General features: G+C 45.8%; 2 protein-coding genes across 4 annotated transcripts; one reads left to right on the top strand and one right to left on the bottom strand.

Moving 5' to 3' along the window:
- Positions 1-5435: 5435 nt before the first annotated feature.
- Positions 5436-11498, top strand: LOC123046033 (tRNA-dihydrouridine(20) synthase [NAD(P)+]-like). 3 transcript variants are annotated; one of them, XR_006421897.1, is made up of 11 exons: positions 5479-5714; positions 6213-6318; positions 6638-6776; positions 6945-7053; positions 7144-7280; positions 7625-7761; positions 8605-8711; positions 8819-8946; positions 9720-9810; positions 10513-10683; positions 11169-11498. XR_006421897.1 is itself a non-coding variant. In XM_044469313.1 (10 exons), exons 1-9 carry the CDS (start codon positions 5670-5672, stop codon positions 9772-9774), a joined length of 963 nt encoding a protein of 320 aa, XP_044325248.1. In that variant the 5' UTR covers positions 5436-5669; the 3' UTR covers positions 9775-9810; positions 11169-11498. The 3 variants fall into 3 exon arrangements, 2 of the variants coding, with proteins under 2 accessions (XP_044325248.1, XP_044325247.1); XM_044469313.1 differs by lacking the exon at positions 10513-10683 and having other exon boundaries at positions 5436-5714; XM_044469312.1 differs by having other exon boundaries at positions 10513-11498.
- A 183-nt stretch (positions 11499-11681) lies between these two features.
- Positions 11682-14018, bottom strand: LOC123046032 (L-type lectin-domain containing receptor kinase SIT2). Its single transcript, XM_044469311.1, has one exon. The coding sequence runs from the start codon at positions 13934-13936 to the stop codon at positions 11903-11905; it is 2034 nt and encodes a 677-aa protein (XP_044325246.1). The 5' UTR covers positions 13937-14018; the 3' UTR covers positions 11682-11902.
- Between the last annotated feature and the right edge of the window lie 1554 nt (positions 14019-15572).

Raw genomic sequence — 15572 nt, 5'->3', positions numbered from 1 at the left:
GGTCGGCTTGCGGCGGCGGCGGCTCCGGCTCTGGGGCTCCAGGGGGGTCGGTATTTAAAGGGGGGCGGCGGTGGCTTGCGGGAGGGGCAAGGCGGCGGCGTGGCCCTCCCGGACTCAGGCGGCGGTGGCGATCGGGACTCCGGTCCCGATCCGGAGTGGGAGACGGCGGCGGCACGGGCCGGCTCGGCTGGGCCTTCGGCCCATTCGGGCGCGCAGTTTTTTTTAAATCCGCCGAACTAAGAAAAAAATCTAAATAAATAAATAAAAATCTAAAAATGCCAAAATAAATTTTCACCGCCTAAATAGAATATTTAAAACGAGATGAGCATTTTCTTGGCCTAAAATGTAGTTTTGAAAAATGTGCAATTTTTCCTAAATTCAAATAAAATAGCCAAAAACTCAGAAATAAAACTTATTTGTTTTTTTATTAAATCCTCAATATTTCTTTATTTTGGGGAAGTCATTTTATTCCCTCTCTCATATTCTTATTTTAGAAATAATTGAAGATAAAATAAAATAAATCAAATGATCCTATTTTCAAAATTTAAGAAAAACTCAAATATGAAAATAACGAAATTCCCAACTCTCTCCGAGGGTCCTTGAGTTGCGTAAAATTTCTAGGATCAAGCCAAAAGCAATAAAATATGATATGCAATGATGATCTAGTGTATAACATTCCAAATTGAAAATTTGGGATGTTATAAGTTCTTAGTGATATTGTTCCAAAACCCTCAACCACTTTCCCACTCCAAATATGTCCAAAACCCAAAGTCAAACTCGGCCCCATCAATTTGATTTATCCGGCGCCACCAAGTTCATTTGACATAGCCACTGCCAGAAACCCTAGACAATTCATCTCACCGATACGGATCTCGGTCTCACCGAGATGGCATTGCAAACACTCTGTTTCCCTTTGTAACGTTTCGGTCTCACCGAAATGAGCGATCGGTCTCACCGAGTTCGCATTGCAAACTCTCTGTTTCCCTTCATAACGTTTCGGTCTCACCAAATTGAGCGATTGGTCCCACCGAGTTTGCCTGACCAACTCTCTGTTTGCTCATTGCTGAAATTGGTCTCACCGAGATGAGGTTTTGCCCTAGCCCTAGCACATCGGTCCCACCGAGTTGATCATGTTGGTCCCATCGAGATTCCTAACGTTCATATTTTGAACTAAATCGGTCTCACTGAGTTCATCTATTCGGTCTGACCGAGTTGGGTCAAATGTGTGTAATGGTTGGATTTTGTGTGGAGGCTATATATAGCCCTCCACCCCCATCTCCATTTGAGAGAGAGCCATCAGAACGTGCCTACACTTCCACTACTCATTTTCCGAGAGAGAACCACTACTCATGTGTTGAGACCAAGACATTCCAATCCTATCACTAGAATCTTGATCTCTAGCCTTCCCCAAGTTGCTTTCCACTCAAATCTTCTTTCCACCATAGCCAAATCTGTGAGAGAGATTTGAGTGTTGGAGAGACTATCATTTGAAGCACAAGAGCAAGGAGTTTCATCATCAACACACCATCTATTACCTTTTGGAGAGTGGTGTCTCTTGGTTAGGTGTCACTTGGGAGCCTCCGACAAGATTGTGGAGTTGAACCAAGGAGTTTGTAAGGGCAAGGAGATTGCCTACTTCGTGAAGATCTACCCGAGTGAGGCAAGTCCTTCGTGGGGTGATGGCCATGGTGGGATAGACAAGATTGCTTCTTCGTGGATCCTTCGCGGGTGGAGCTCTCCGTGGACTCGTGCAACCGCTACCCTTCGTGGGTTGAAGTCTCCATCAACGTGGATGTACGATAGCACCACCTATCGGAACCACACCAAAAATCTCCATGTCTACATTGCGTTTTCCTTCTCCAAACCCTTCCCTTGACCTTCATATGCAATGTTTTACTTTCCGCTGCTACACTCTTATAATTGCATGTGTAGGTTGATTGCTTGACTTGTGCTAAGTTGTTAAAATCTGCCAAGGCTTATAATTGGGAAAAGGCTAGATTTTTATTTGGTCAAGTAGTCTACCCCCCCCTCTAGACCTACTTTTGATCCTACACATGGGGTAGTGGTGATAGGTGTTGCAAACTTGCCCTAAGTCATTGACTACGATACTATAACCGATAATCATGCATTCAAATTTTATATACATGAGAGGCCTATGATATAACATGCAGCAAAATCCATTGACTACCATGTTCTTATGGTTGGAACCCCTAGCAAGCATCCGCAAAATAGTAAGTAATTCATTAAGGTAATCCAACTGTAGCATTAAGATCTATGGGTCCTCTTTGTCACATATGCTTTGACTCCTGCACTCGGGTTCAGTAGTTTCTCGGGTTGGAGCCCTGTCGTTGCTCGTTTCGTCCGGTTTGGCATTACCCTGGCCAACATGTAGTCATGTGATGCTCTTTAATGAACTAACCAAACAAAATACATGTGTAAAATAACATAACATGAGCATAATCATTGACATTGTATTTTGTAGATAACCCTAAATAAAGTTCCTTTAAATGGTTCATCTGGCCTTTTGTTTGCATTTCTTGCATGCAATTGCTCTTTCTGCCAATTGAACAATGAATGAGACACATTCCATGTGACCTGCTCCGCTTCCTTGATGTGTTTGATTGTGTTTTCCCAAGGCAAGCAAATCCAATTCAGCCAAACTAAACTAATTAACAACATATTGTGGCCTACCATCGCATAGACAATCTCATCCTGTCAGATAGTTCACTAAGAGCTTCTTTCTAATTTTCTCTTAATTTTTAAGTTGTGTTCATTAAAATCTATTTCATATAGTTTGTTTAGCTTCTTTGTTGCTTATTCATAATCATGTAGGGAACCAGACACCCTTTGTGAATCATTCATAAAACATGTTGGTCAAAGATTTCTTGGCTTCTCGGCTGCAATTGGTCTTTGCGCCAAGTGCACAATGGGTCACCTGGTTTCACTAGTGGCATCACTCCATAAAACATAACATAGGTGTAGTGAACGAATTATAGTTGTATCTCGATTAAATTGTAGTTTTATAACTACATGAAAGTGTGTATAATCAACCAGAGGGGTGAATGGGAGATATTTAACAAATTCTTCCAAGGAAGTTATTTTTTCAAAGAAATAGGAACTTAGCAGTATGAAGAAATACCCACGGGAAGAAAACTAAGCTAAGCATGCATTCAATGAAATGACAAAGTTAGTAGAACAAAGTACTAAGTAGCAATACAAGTAAACTAAAGGAACATAGAGGCAAATACTCCTCACTGCAAGACTGAAGACGAAACAAAACATGCACAACGGAAAGGTAAGTCTTCAGACAAAGTTTTCACAAAGAGAAGGAGTTAAAGTCTTCACAACACAAGTATGAAAAGTAAAGAGGTGGAGAAATGAAACCAGTTGCTTGGAGAAGACAAAGAATTTGTTTGACCAGTTCAAGTTGATGTGACAACTTTACGCCTGGTTGGAGAGACTAAGATTTAACTTAGAGGATGAAGTCTTCACCTTATTCTCCTTGAGCTAAGGTCACTTATACGTCGCTCAATCACTCCTGGTAAGTCTTCAAGGTAGACGACGGTATGGGAAACCAACAGTACCCTCAGTAGGGTGGCGAGCGTGGCCGAAAGTGCCAAAAGGGAATTACCCAGATTCGGGCCCCCATCGTGATGTAATACTCTACGTCATGCTTTTGAGTTTTGTACTGATGATGAAGCACCTCATGCGAGGGGTTTAGAGGGTTGATGAATATGGCTACCGAGAGTCTAATTTACGAGATTAGATGAGAACGGCTAGCCCTAGCCCCACCTCATATAAATGACAAGGGCTCTACATGGAGTCTATCCGATTTCATAGCGCCACCATCTTGGCTTGCACACCAAGATGGTCTTCTAGCCTCCATCCAGGCCTCGGGCTACCTCCTAATGCTAGACCTTCTTCATGCCTCCTGGGCCCTAAGGCCGGACCTCTATTGGACTTCCGACTCGATGGTTCACCACTGTGGCCGCCACCATGACTGAAGAACAAGGGAGCACATGCGGGGTCTACAACTATGCACGATGGAGCAGGAGACCCACGTTTTCGATGGTAGGGCAGACTGCATGGGTCCAAAAATGATCGAACACAAGCGACATCATGCGGCCATTGACGCCACACATAGCAAGAGAGCGTCGCTTGGGAAGGTATGCCTTGGGAAGGGTGGCCGCAGGGGCGTCGAAGAGGTCGCGGTTGGCACAGATCAGTGGCAGGAGGGAGGGGAGGGTTTGAAGGGGGTTGGGGGATACGAGTGGCATTGCGAGACCGAACATAGTGAAAACTAACCAGAAAAGGGGCTCAATGGCGGTTGTGAGACTTTGGAATGGTGAGGCAATGCCATGGCTTATAATTGGCCGCATAAACAACAACACTGTCAAATTTAAAAAGAATAACACAACCATGTCAAGTTAAGCGGTCGATTAGTGATGACAAGCAAACGATTTTGGCCATAGGAAAACATGATCACTGACCGGTCATTTTAAACCCATTCGTGATATACATCACCAACGCCTCGACTAGGCGGTCAGTGTTGACCCTCATCAGCGACGCCCAACCATGCACCGGTCAGTGATGAGGGTTCATCTCTATTCGGATCTATAGTAGTGATTCACACAAAGTCTTGCTCGGAACAAAATTCTCAACCATCGGAAGGGCCTTACCAAATTCCCATGGTCCATTTTCAAGAGCTTTCCTCTTCCCTTCCGGGATTGGGGAACATGAACATGAAAACATTTTCTCCCATATCCTTACAATCCATGCCCTTCAATGGACACCAAACCCTAGCTAGGGCATTTGCCAGTGCCTCTACATGCACCGACTTGTCTTGGATGAGTTTTGCTATGACTTGCAGCTCAACACCCCTCCCCACACCTTTCCTCCGCCTCTCGAGACGATCGCCCTCCCCTTGCTCTCTCCATCTTAGACAACTTCACACTCTTGGTCAAACCTTCCACCTGATCCATGATCCTCCCTGGCCTTCGCCAACAAACAGACAGCCGAAGTTAGGGTTTAGAGCAGTGGTGCACACACGGAATGTCTATCATGAAAGGACGATATGGACTAGTGGAACTAGACTGTAGACTCGGCAGGATCTGATCTATCTGGTGATGCAACACCAAAACCCTAGGGAGGACGGTCGCCACGAAATCGCCTACCTTAACGGAGAGAACCAACCGTCACACGGCCCACACGACGGACGAACCTTGCTACGATCGTATGAGTTGATTTTTTTTCGAGGCAAAGTTGAATTATTGTATTGTTTGACACAAAATTTGCTCTAAACCCCCCTTTTTTTTGCTCTAAAAGAAACCATATTTTTTTAGGGGTACCATTAGAAAACTGAAAAAATGGCACAAAAAGCTTTATTTATGATCACCGCAGCCCAACCCGAGCAAGAAGAGTTGGGCTTCTGAGGGGCCAACCCAACAAGGAACGTGCAAGAAGATCCAGTCCGGAGAGGCCACAGTGCTCTGTTCCTGCACGGGACAGCGCGGTCGCCGCCAGCGTCGCCTTTTCTTCTCCGCGGCACTGTCCGCCGCGGACCCTCGTCCTCCAGAATTCCCAGGGGTAGCAAGGAGAGGGTCAGAGGCGGAGCAGCCGCAGCGGCCAGCGGCCACCGGCGGAGACGCGGCGACGCGAGGCAAGAAGTGATGGAGTACCGCAACAAGATGGTGCTCGCGCCCATGGTCCGCGCGGTAACTACTCCAAACCCTCCCACCCCGATTCGCAGCAGCGTCCGCATGAGTTGGGGCCGTAGGAACCGAGTTTTAGTCCCCGGAGCCACGGGGGTCCTAGATTCAAGCCTCTCCGAATCTAGAGCAGGAAGCTTTAGTGCGCACGCACGGGGTCATCGAGTAGCTCGTCTTCTCGGCGCGTTGCTCGATGGACGATTGCCCCGTTGCTAGCCGTGTTAGTCAAAGCGAAGCCCGAGAGATCTCTTGTAGTCTAGTCAGAAATCAGGATTTCTTTTGGATGCTCTAGGACTGGGATCAATAGCACGATATCTCTATTGATGAGCTGATTTAGCTCTTTGTATGGTTCTTAGTTGCCCGATGCTGGATTCCTGAATAAATGCTGGTTATCCTCCACAAATCACAGTTATTTCTAGACAATATCCTCCTTGCCACATATTTCTTCAACTTCTTTACTAGTCATATGTGGAACTATCCTTATTCTGTCAGTGATTTTTGCAGGGTACTCTGCCGTTTAGGCTATTGGCTGCTGAATATGGCGCGGATATTACGTACGGAGAAGAAATAATAGATCACAAGTTTGTGAACTGTCAACGCGTTATAAATGGTATTGTAGTCCAATTGATGTTTCACAGTTCATTTGATTTCACAACTGTGACTGCCACATCTCATAGTATTGTAGATAGCTTTACTCCAATAATGTTGCATTTTAAGTTAGTGACTGAAAGCATTTATCTGAGATGATTCTTGGATGTGATTTTTTTTGTTTGGAGATAGGGAACAAATTTAAGGACTGCTTAGTGTACAAGTGTATAATTTAAGGACAACTTAACGCCACTGGATTTTGTTTATTTGTTCCCCATGTTCTCCAGATTTGTGTTTTTTGGTTCCACTCATTCTAATTTATGGTGTTCATCATTGGTCAGAATCTCTTGGGACAACTGATTTTGTGGAGAGAGGGACTGATAGTGTTGTTTTCCGAACATGCCCGCAAGAAAGGGACAAGGTTGTCTTTCAAATCGGCACATCAGATGCTGTCAGAGCACTTAAAGCTGCTGAGCTTGTGTAAGCCTTACTTCTGAGTTTGTTCTTAACAGCGAATAACTTAAAGTGCACCGTGTTATAGGGAAATGGTGCTAACTAAATTGTTTGATCTGATGATTTGATCAAAGCTTTGAAGTGGTCTTTAAACATAGCATCTTCTCTTTAATCATAATTTTTCATCCTCATCAGGTGTAATGATATTGCTGCTATAGATATCAACATGGGTTGTCCAAAGGCTTTTTCTGTCAGTGGAGGAATGGGTTCTGCATTACTCTCCAAACCTGAGCTTATACATGATGTACATGCCTATATGGTCTTGTTTGTTCTCTTACTTTCATGCCTTGTACTTTACTATGCTTATTCAGGCTATACAAATTATTCCATGTAGATTTTGACTACATTGCGGAGGAACTTGAACACACCAGTGACATGTAAAATCCGTCTACTGAACACACGTCAGGACACTGTGGAGTTGGCACGCCGGATTGAGAAATGTGGTGTTCCAGCTCTGGCTGTCCATGGAAGGTAAGCACAGATGCAATTGTATTTCTGAGTCTTATCTTGCTTGAAAGCGCACAATTTGCCATTAGTGTTTTTAAAGGGTATCAACCAAATTTAACACCCAAATTGATACGACTTAAATCCATGGAAAGTTCAGGGACTGACTCGCATTTCTGCCCACTGTTTTTTTGCCCACTATCCATACATTAACTAACCTGTAGATTTACTTTGTAATCCATTGGGTTTAGTTTTCACAGTAATCAAAATGAAATATGACGTGGTGCATATATCATCTTCCATTTTTCATGGACCCTAGGATCATTTTCGAGTAGTTGTTTTCCTTATGTCAGCCTTCTGTAAAACTGCAGAAAGGTCAAAGACAGGCCAAGGGATCCGGCTAAGTGGGATGAGATTGCTGATGTTGTATCCGCACTGTCAATTCCAGTTATAGCTAATGGGAATGTATTTGAGTACGAAGATTTTAAGAGAATCAAAGATGCTACAGGTTTGTATGTTCCATTCATATGCTCTTTTATTTATTATAGTAATTTTTATAGTATAGTGCATTAAAGAGAAATTGAGAAATGCATAAATAGATCTCAGCCTAAATCTCGCTACTTCGGGTTTATTTGCTTGCCAGTTATCAGTATTGTGCTTACTTTACACCTAGCCAAAAGAAAAATCTCCATGTACTTTGATTGCGATAGTAGTACTATGTCATTTCCTAAGTGCCAAATGGCAATAAACATCTGAGTTAACTGGAAAATGAAAATATTCATTCGCAAACAAGCATGCATAATCTGAGTTTCTTGAAAACCCATAAAGGTATTCTAAAAAAACTGCACAAATGTGAGGGATTAACACCTTGCTTCCAGTTCTTGGTGAGTCAGAGTGCACCGGCATATTATTGTTTATTCTCTTTCATGTTGTTTTTAACAACTCCGCCTATGTCTTCTAGGCATAGCCGGTCCCAAGCCCGGGTAAAGGAGGAGGGTTGTGATAGGCTTGGCGAGCCAACGTAAAAACTAGCCAGTCCCATGGGTATGAAACCCATTTGAGCGAGAGTAGTACTAGGATGGGTGACCTCCTGGGAAGTCCTCGTGAAAGGGTTTCATATCTAAGGGTTGTGGTAGGCTTGGCGAGCCAACGCAAAAACTAGCCAGTCTTTTGGGTATGAAACCCATTTGGGCGAGAATAGTACTAGGATGGGTGACCTCCTGGGAAGTCCTCGTGAAAGGCTTTCATATCTAGCCTACCCCAACTTGTTTGGGATAAAAGGCTTCGTAAGTAAGTAGTAAGCATGTTGTTTTTAACAATGGGTTTGTATCTTGATTACTTTGACTTCTAGGTGCCACATCTGTAATGGCTGCTAGAGGTGCCTTGTGGAATGCCTCCATTTTCTCTGCTAAAGGCAAAGTACCTTGGGAGGATTTCAAAAGAGAGTATGTGAGAAAGGTATTTAAAAATGTTGCTCTTGCATTTGTTCTGTTCAAACATCAAAGTTACTGTCTTGTTTTACTTATTGGATCTATATGTCTTCACATTTTATTTCTTTGGGGCAGACTATTTTGTGGGACAACGATATTAAGAGCACAAAGACAACGCTAAGAGAAATCATAATGCACTACATTTGCCTTGAAGGGACTGAAGGGAAAGGTGTGATAAAGTGTGGTTCGTCAGCAGATGTAGCGTAAGTGAAGTCAAGTTCCTATCTGTTTTCTTTTGCATATCATGAGCTCATGTAGCACTATATTTGGAGATGCATTGCCCTTCTAGGGTACCTGTGGATAATACTGCCCAAATTTATGGTCTTGGTCTTACTGGAACGGGCCCATTCACATGTGGCACATTCAAGATGCCATTTTTCATATGGTTGTGTGTACTTTGGCAGCTATTCGTGTCATTTTGATGATTACATAAAAATAGTAGTGTTAGATTTTTATTTAGAAGTACTTTCATGTCATTATTAGTTTTACTGTATATTAGAAGACTTCTTGAAGGAACCTAGTACATTAGCATGCTGGAATATTTGGCTTAAGAGGCATAATAGTATTTTTCAGAAAGATTCCACCTATCTAGTACAGATAGAAAAGCTTCTTTCTGCTGATAATATTGCCTGTTAAGAGCTCATCTGACATGGCTTTGCCCAGCGGGAGATAGATTAGTTGGTTTTATGTCACCATGATATATTTACAACAGGACCCTCCCTTACTATCTCCTTAAAAGAAAACTAAGGATCAAACTGCAGAATAACACTGTTTAGGAAGGAGTCAATAGGAGATTGGTAGCCTTGAAATTGCCTTTTAAAATTTACAACTGAAGGAGTAGGTAATGAGTTTGGCCAAATGAATGCAAAACCTACCAGATTTTGCAATGCTGTGGTTCTTGCAATCTTCCTCATTTGACTTTTGTATATTCCTTAACTGGCAGCTATCTTGATGCTTATTCTTCTCATGTTTTCAGGAGACTTTATGGGGAAGAGGATTACTATAATTTTGTTGTTTCAAATAGGAAATGAACAAAACAGGATTTTGCTAACCTCTATATGACCCAGGTATTCATATAATTTCGTGTTGATGAAGTTTGCAACTCGTGATAAAGAGTGAAACGAGTTTTTTGGTAGACTGATGCAATCATATAATTTTGCGTTGTTGAAGTTCTCTCCTGCAAACTTAATAATGTGCTCAAGAAATTCATGTTTAGTAACCAGGATTGCAAAAGACTTTCCAAATTTTAATTGTACGGTTCCCTTCCTTTGACATTGTAACTGGTATGTGCCATTCTGTATGGGTTATGCATTGGAGTGAAGTGGGATCCAGTACATGATTGTCGGTTACAATTTGCTAATTGTACGAGCGTGTCGGTGTGCGTGCTGTGGTTTGCTGAACCATGCAAAAAAAAGGACAATTCTTTCTAGAGTATGAAGGTGTTGTTAGCTAACACCATTTGGAAGAAATACATCAAATCTTGGATCTGAATGTCCAAGTTGCAACTTCGTAAAAATTGCTTCGGAAAAGACAGCAAGGCTTACCAATGGTTTGGTAAGCATTAGTTTTCATGACTGTGGACTGTGACCCCTGTTGTGAAGGACAACTCTTATCCCAAAAGATGGACTAGAAGTTTGGTGTTTTAGCTCCAGATTTGATCAGTGTACCTTCCACTTTATTTGGCATGCTGTGTTTCTGAAGTCCTGTTGGCTCCTTGTTAACCTTTTTTTACTTGACTCTTCTTTGTCTAATTTCATGTTTTCTTACAGCTTCTGCTTGGATCCCTCCGTTGGTTTTATGAATGTTTTTTCCGGAGATCTTTGCATGAGTTTTGGAGAAATTCACATATCACCAAAGAGTGCAGTTTTGGCTTTTGCACTGTGCCATCTTGGTATTTGATCAAGATCAACTGAGGATTCACGGATTCCTTATTTCGTGGGGTACAGTTTTGTGCCGTGTTCTTATAGGATTTTTTTTTTGACAAAAAAGGCCGTTGATTTAGACTGACAAGAATCTAGAAGCATTTTGAGATACTGTATTCTTTCCATTACTGACAAAATATATAATCCATGACTTGCTGATAGACACCATTTCTGTAAGCTTACATATATTTTAGTTATTCTGCCAAATCTGGATCGCCGAAAGGCTGTGTCATGTATTATTGATGGAAATCATGTTATTTGGCAAGTTCAAGACCTTATTGTGTTCCTTGACACTTGGATTATATCCAATTGTCTATCAGGGTCCAAATGCTTTGGAGTTGTTTGATTAAAAATAGGATTTTGTGATAATTTTAATCCTTAGAAACGACCGTTGTGTAGGATTTGTTATTGCGTAGAGTTTACAACATTTGGCTTCGGCCTTGGTTTTGTTCCTTGACTTCATCCCATGCATATGATGCTTTTCAATCTGGTTGCTCTGACAGGCATGAAACTGCCTCCTGTATTATGGATTCTGGAAGCACAAAGTCTGCATCACCCGTGACATCAGAGACCATAGATGATCACATGCTATTTCTTCTGGAAGGACTTGTTGATATATATGCTACTTTATCATAAATATCTCACTCAGATAATTGTTGCAGCGGACCAATTATTTTCCCTGGTTGCCGTCTTCTAGATGCCCAGAGCAATGTTTTTCTTCTTCTTTGGGGTAATTCAAACCAATTTTACTGAGCAATATTTCAAAAGACATAACTTTCTGTGTTGCGAAAGAGAGTAAACCATATTTACATCAGAAAGATGTTCGATGGATCTGTAAAAATATGTTCAACACGCTTGGAACTTGTGTCAGGTTCTGGATCTTGTGGCATGGGTGATTCGGAACGTCAGCCGTCAGGATCTCTACTGCTCCTAGCATAAATGAAATATTCGGATTTGGAGAGGATCAGCATCATGGATTCATGGTTTACATTCAGAAACTCCTAGCACTACATTAGTTGATAAAACTGGGGTGTGTGATCAAACACCCAAATCTCACTTTTTTTGGTCGGTAATATCTCATCTGAACATAAAACCATGCTGAGCATAATTGCACAACACTTTACATTCAGGTTATCGATCCATGTACCACACAAAGAAACTCACCCGGTTCTGAACATACACAAAATATGAAGATGCTAGCAGACAGCAGTTCTAGTGACACGCCGACGACCGCGGATCACCTCCCTCCGGAGAGGTCGGACATCTGGGACATGGTGCCGGCGGTGATGGAGGTCATCGGGTAGGACATGACGTAGGGGTCGAAGCCCTGGTCCTGCATGAGCGCCAGCATGTTGAAGCTCTGGTACGTGGGCGACAGCTCCGGCAGCTTGAGGTCGCCGTCCAGGTACTGCGCCACCTGCCGCGTGGTCGGGCGCGCGCCGGGCAGCGGGTGCGAGCACAGCAGGCCCAGCCTCAGCACCAGGCTCGCCTCGTGCTCCACGACGTCGCCGCCCAGGCGCGGGTCGACGGCGCCGGTGACCGTCCCGGCGCGCCACTGGTCGAGCACCCAGTCCACCAGCACCAGGTGGTTGTCGCGCGCGTCCTGCACCACCGGCTTCCGCCCGCACGCCACCTCCAGCATGAAGGCCCCGAACGCGAACACGTCGGACGCCTTGGAGGCCTTCCCCGTGTGCCCCAGCTCCGGCGCCAGGTACCCCATGGTGCCCACCACGTGCGTCGTGTGCGGGTCCGTGCCGTGGTCGTAGAGCCGCGCCAGCCCGAAGTCGCCCAGCCGGCCGTTCATGTCGGCGTCCAGCAGCACGTTGCTGGCCTTGATGTCCCGGTGCACCACCACCTGCTCCCAGTCCTCGTGGAGGTACAGCAGCCCGGAGGCGACGCCCTTGATGATCCGGAACCTCTGCCACCAGCCCAGGGCCGCCGTCTTCTTCTGGTCGTCGTACAGGTGCTTGTCCAGGCTGCCGTTGGGCATGTAGTCGTACACCAGCAGCAGCTCGCCCTTGCGCCGGCAGTAGCCCAGCAGCTGCACCAGGTTGCGGTGCCGGAGCCGGCCGATGGTCACCACCTCCGCCACGAACTCCCTCATCCCCTGCCTCGACCCGTGCGACACCTTCTTCACCGCGATCTCCGCCGACTTGGACTTGGGGAGCGAGCCGCGGTACACCCTCCCGAACCCGCCGATGCCCAGCAGCCGCTCGTCGCTGAACCCGTCGGTGGCGTGGTAGAGGTCCTTGTACGAGAACCTGTGCGGCCCGAAGGTGACCTCCCAGTCCTCCTTGAGCTCCCCGAACATGCGCCGCCGCCGCATGTACACGAAGACGGCGGCGGCCACCGCGAAGACGAGCAGCGCGGACGCGATCGGGAGCACGATCTCCAGAACCTTGGACCGCGGCTTGGGGAACGTGACCGGCATCGACGGCAGCGAGGAGATGTTAAGCGCCGGGGCGGCGCCGTTCATCTTGAAGCTCCACCCGAGCACGTAGTGGCGGCAGAAGAGGATGCCGCTGGACGAGGAGAACCCGACGTAGGCAGTGTCGTCGATGACGGAGGAGAGGTTGACGGTGGCGGAGAGCAGGGGCTTCTTGGGCCGGGCCACCTGCAGGGGCGCCATGGTGACGTTGACCTGCATGGTCCGGCCGTCGAAGTCCACCCACACCTGCATGGGCTTGCGGTCGACCAGGCTGATGTTCCTGAACGCGCCGGTGGCGTCGTCGTAGTAGCCGGCGTTGTCGGCGTCGACGGAGTTGAGGCCGTTGACGTCGATGCCGACGTGGTTGCCGCTCATGTCGTTGAACTCGGAGTTGAGGATGGTGTCGAACTCGACGGCGAAGAGGTGGTTGGTGGCGTTGCCGTTGTTGGCGGAGCCGACGAGGCCGAGGAACTGGCCCGGCAGCGCGGAGGTGAAGTTGCGGCTCTTGGCGACGACGAAGGCCATGCCGTGGCTGCTGAGCGTGTCGTAGGCGCCGATGATGCCGATGACGAAGGCCGTGGAGAAGGACTGCATGGCCGTGCTGTTGGGCGCCCGGTGGAACTGCAGCGGCGTCGGGAAGAAGGCGTGGCCCTTGAGCTGGCTGGTGGCGTTGCTCAGCTGGAGCAGCCCGTTGGGGGTCACCGTGGCCATGCCGTCCATGGTGAGGTTCGCGCCGGTGAAGCCGTCGAAGACGAACTGCTCGTCCGCCGCCGCCGCCGCCGGGCCGAGGCCGAGGAAGAGGAGCAGGAGAAGGAGCGGCATGGCTCGATCGGGAGGCAGCATGGTCTCTGGATCTCTACAGACACAGTGGTGGATTGAAGTAGACGGCGAGTGCCGTTGCTGGCCTCTCTATAGCCCCACTAATACTACTACCTCCGTCTCAATTTACAAGTCCTACGCGTATACCTAGGTTATCAATTTTATCACTCTAATATAAATTATATAACATAAAAATTATACCTTTTGAAAGTAGAAACTCTGAAGTTTATGATGGTATATTTTTTGTAATATATGACTTGTATTAGATTGGTCAAATTGACGACCTAGAGGTATGCGCGCGGCCTGTAAACTGAGAGAGAAGTAGTACTACGGGCGTGTAATTAATATACCATATCCTTTTCTTTTGTGTGGGTGGCTTAACCTTAAAAGTGGTGTGAAGTTGACCAGATGTAAACGTCGAGATTAGCACAGATCCTGGGGGGATGGTGAGGCTGTGAGAGTGAGAGGAGCAAGGCAAAATCTAATTTTTGGTCGCGCCTAATCGTGGGCGATGGTACAGCGACTGCACATGTGTGGACGCGTCTGTCCGGAGCCGTGATGCCTGCCTCTTGGGCTCTTGGCTTTGTCCCTGTCCGCTGCCCGTTCGTCCTGATGGGTCAAGAGCGTCGCCGCGTCAACGATTTCGGCACGGTTTTCCGAATGGACGCGACCGGGGAGACGCGGCGCGAGCACGCAAAGTCACGCAGCAATTAGAGCATGGTTAATAGTATAGAGGGTATTTGGATACGTTTTAGTCTCATGATTAAAAGTAGTGGGACTAAAATTTGCTAGTCTCACCCATGCTTGGATACAAATACTAAATAGACTAAAATGAGTTAATGAGTATTTATTATCCTCCAAACACTCCAATCCCGAACTCGCATGTGTTAAAAGAAAGGAGTTAAATGAGGAAAGAGAGGACTAATCCACATTTTAGTAGGGTTTCCTTGACTAAATTTTTTAGTCTCAAGACTAGTTCTAGCCTCTCTTTAGTCAGGGGTGATTGGAACTTTAGCCTCTAAAAGAGACTAGTTTTAATCAGACTAAAAATAGTCCCTTGGATCCAAGCATGGCCATAGCCAGCTGCTGGCTATAAGCCAGTGCCATGTCATCTACAACCCATGTTATAGCCAACATGTATAACAGTAGATCAAAAGAGTGTACTCCCTCCGTCCGGGTGTATAAGTCATTCGCGTAGTTCTAGGTCATCGATTTGAGGAATTAAATATGTGTTATATGTCATGAAAAGTATACCACTAGATTTCCACGCGGATGTAGTTTCTAAATATATATTTTTTGTCACATATAATACATATTTAGATAGTTAAATTATCGACCTAGAACTACGCGAATGACTTATACACCGGGACGGAGGTAGTACTACTTTTTCATTATGTGGCCCACCTTTCATTCTCATAAAGTGCCTAGGAGCACGTGCTAGAGCTGGCTCTTCACGAAGAGCCCGCTTACCTTTTCTCTCCTCTTCTCTTTCCTTCAACTAAGCAAAAATATACTAGTTTATTTCATATAGCCTGCTGACTCATCTCTATTATACTTGCTCTTACTAGAGGCTGCATGCAGCCCGCCCGCGCCGCGCCGGCGCCCACAGGGCCACAGGGCACAGGCCGTGCGTGGGGGCTCCTATCCTTTGCGGCTCGTT

This window comes from Triticum aestivum, chromosome 2B (genome assembly GCF_018294505.1).
Source record: "Triticum aestivum cultivar Chinese Spring chromosome 2B, IWGSC CS RefSeq v2.1, whole genome shotgun sequence".
Lineage (NCBI taxonomy): Eukaryota > Viridiplantae > Streptophyta > Magnoliopsida > Poales > Poaceae > Triticum > Triticum aestivum.
Note: the sequence above shows the minus strand (reverse complement) of the source record. Positions and strands in the feature narration are given on the sequence as shown.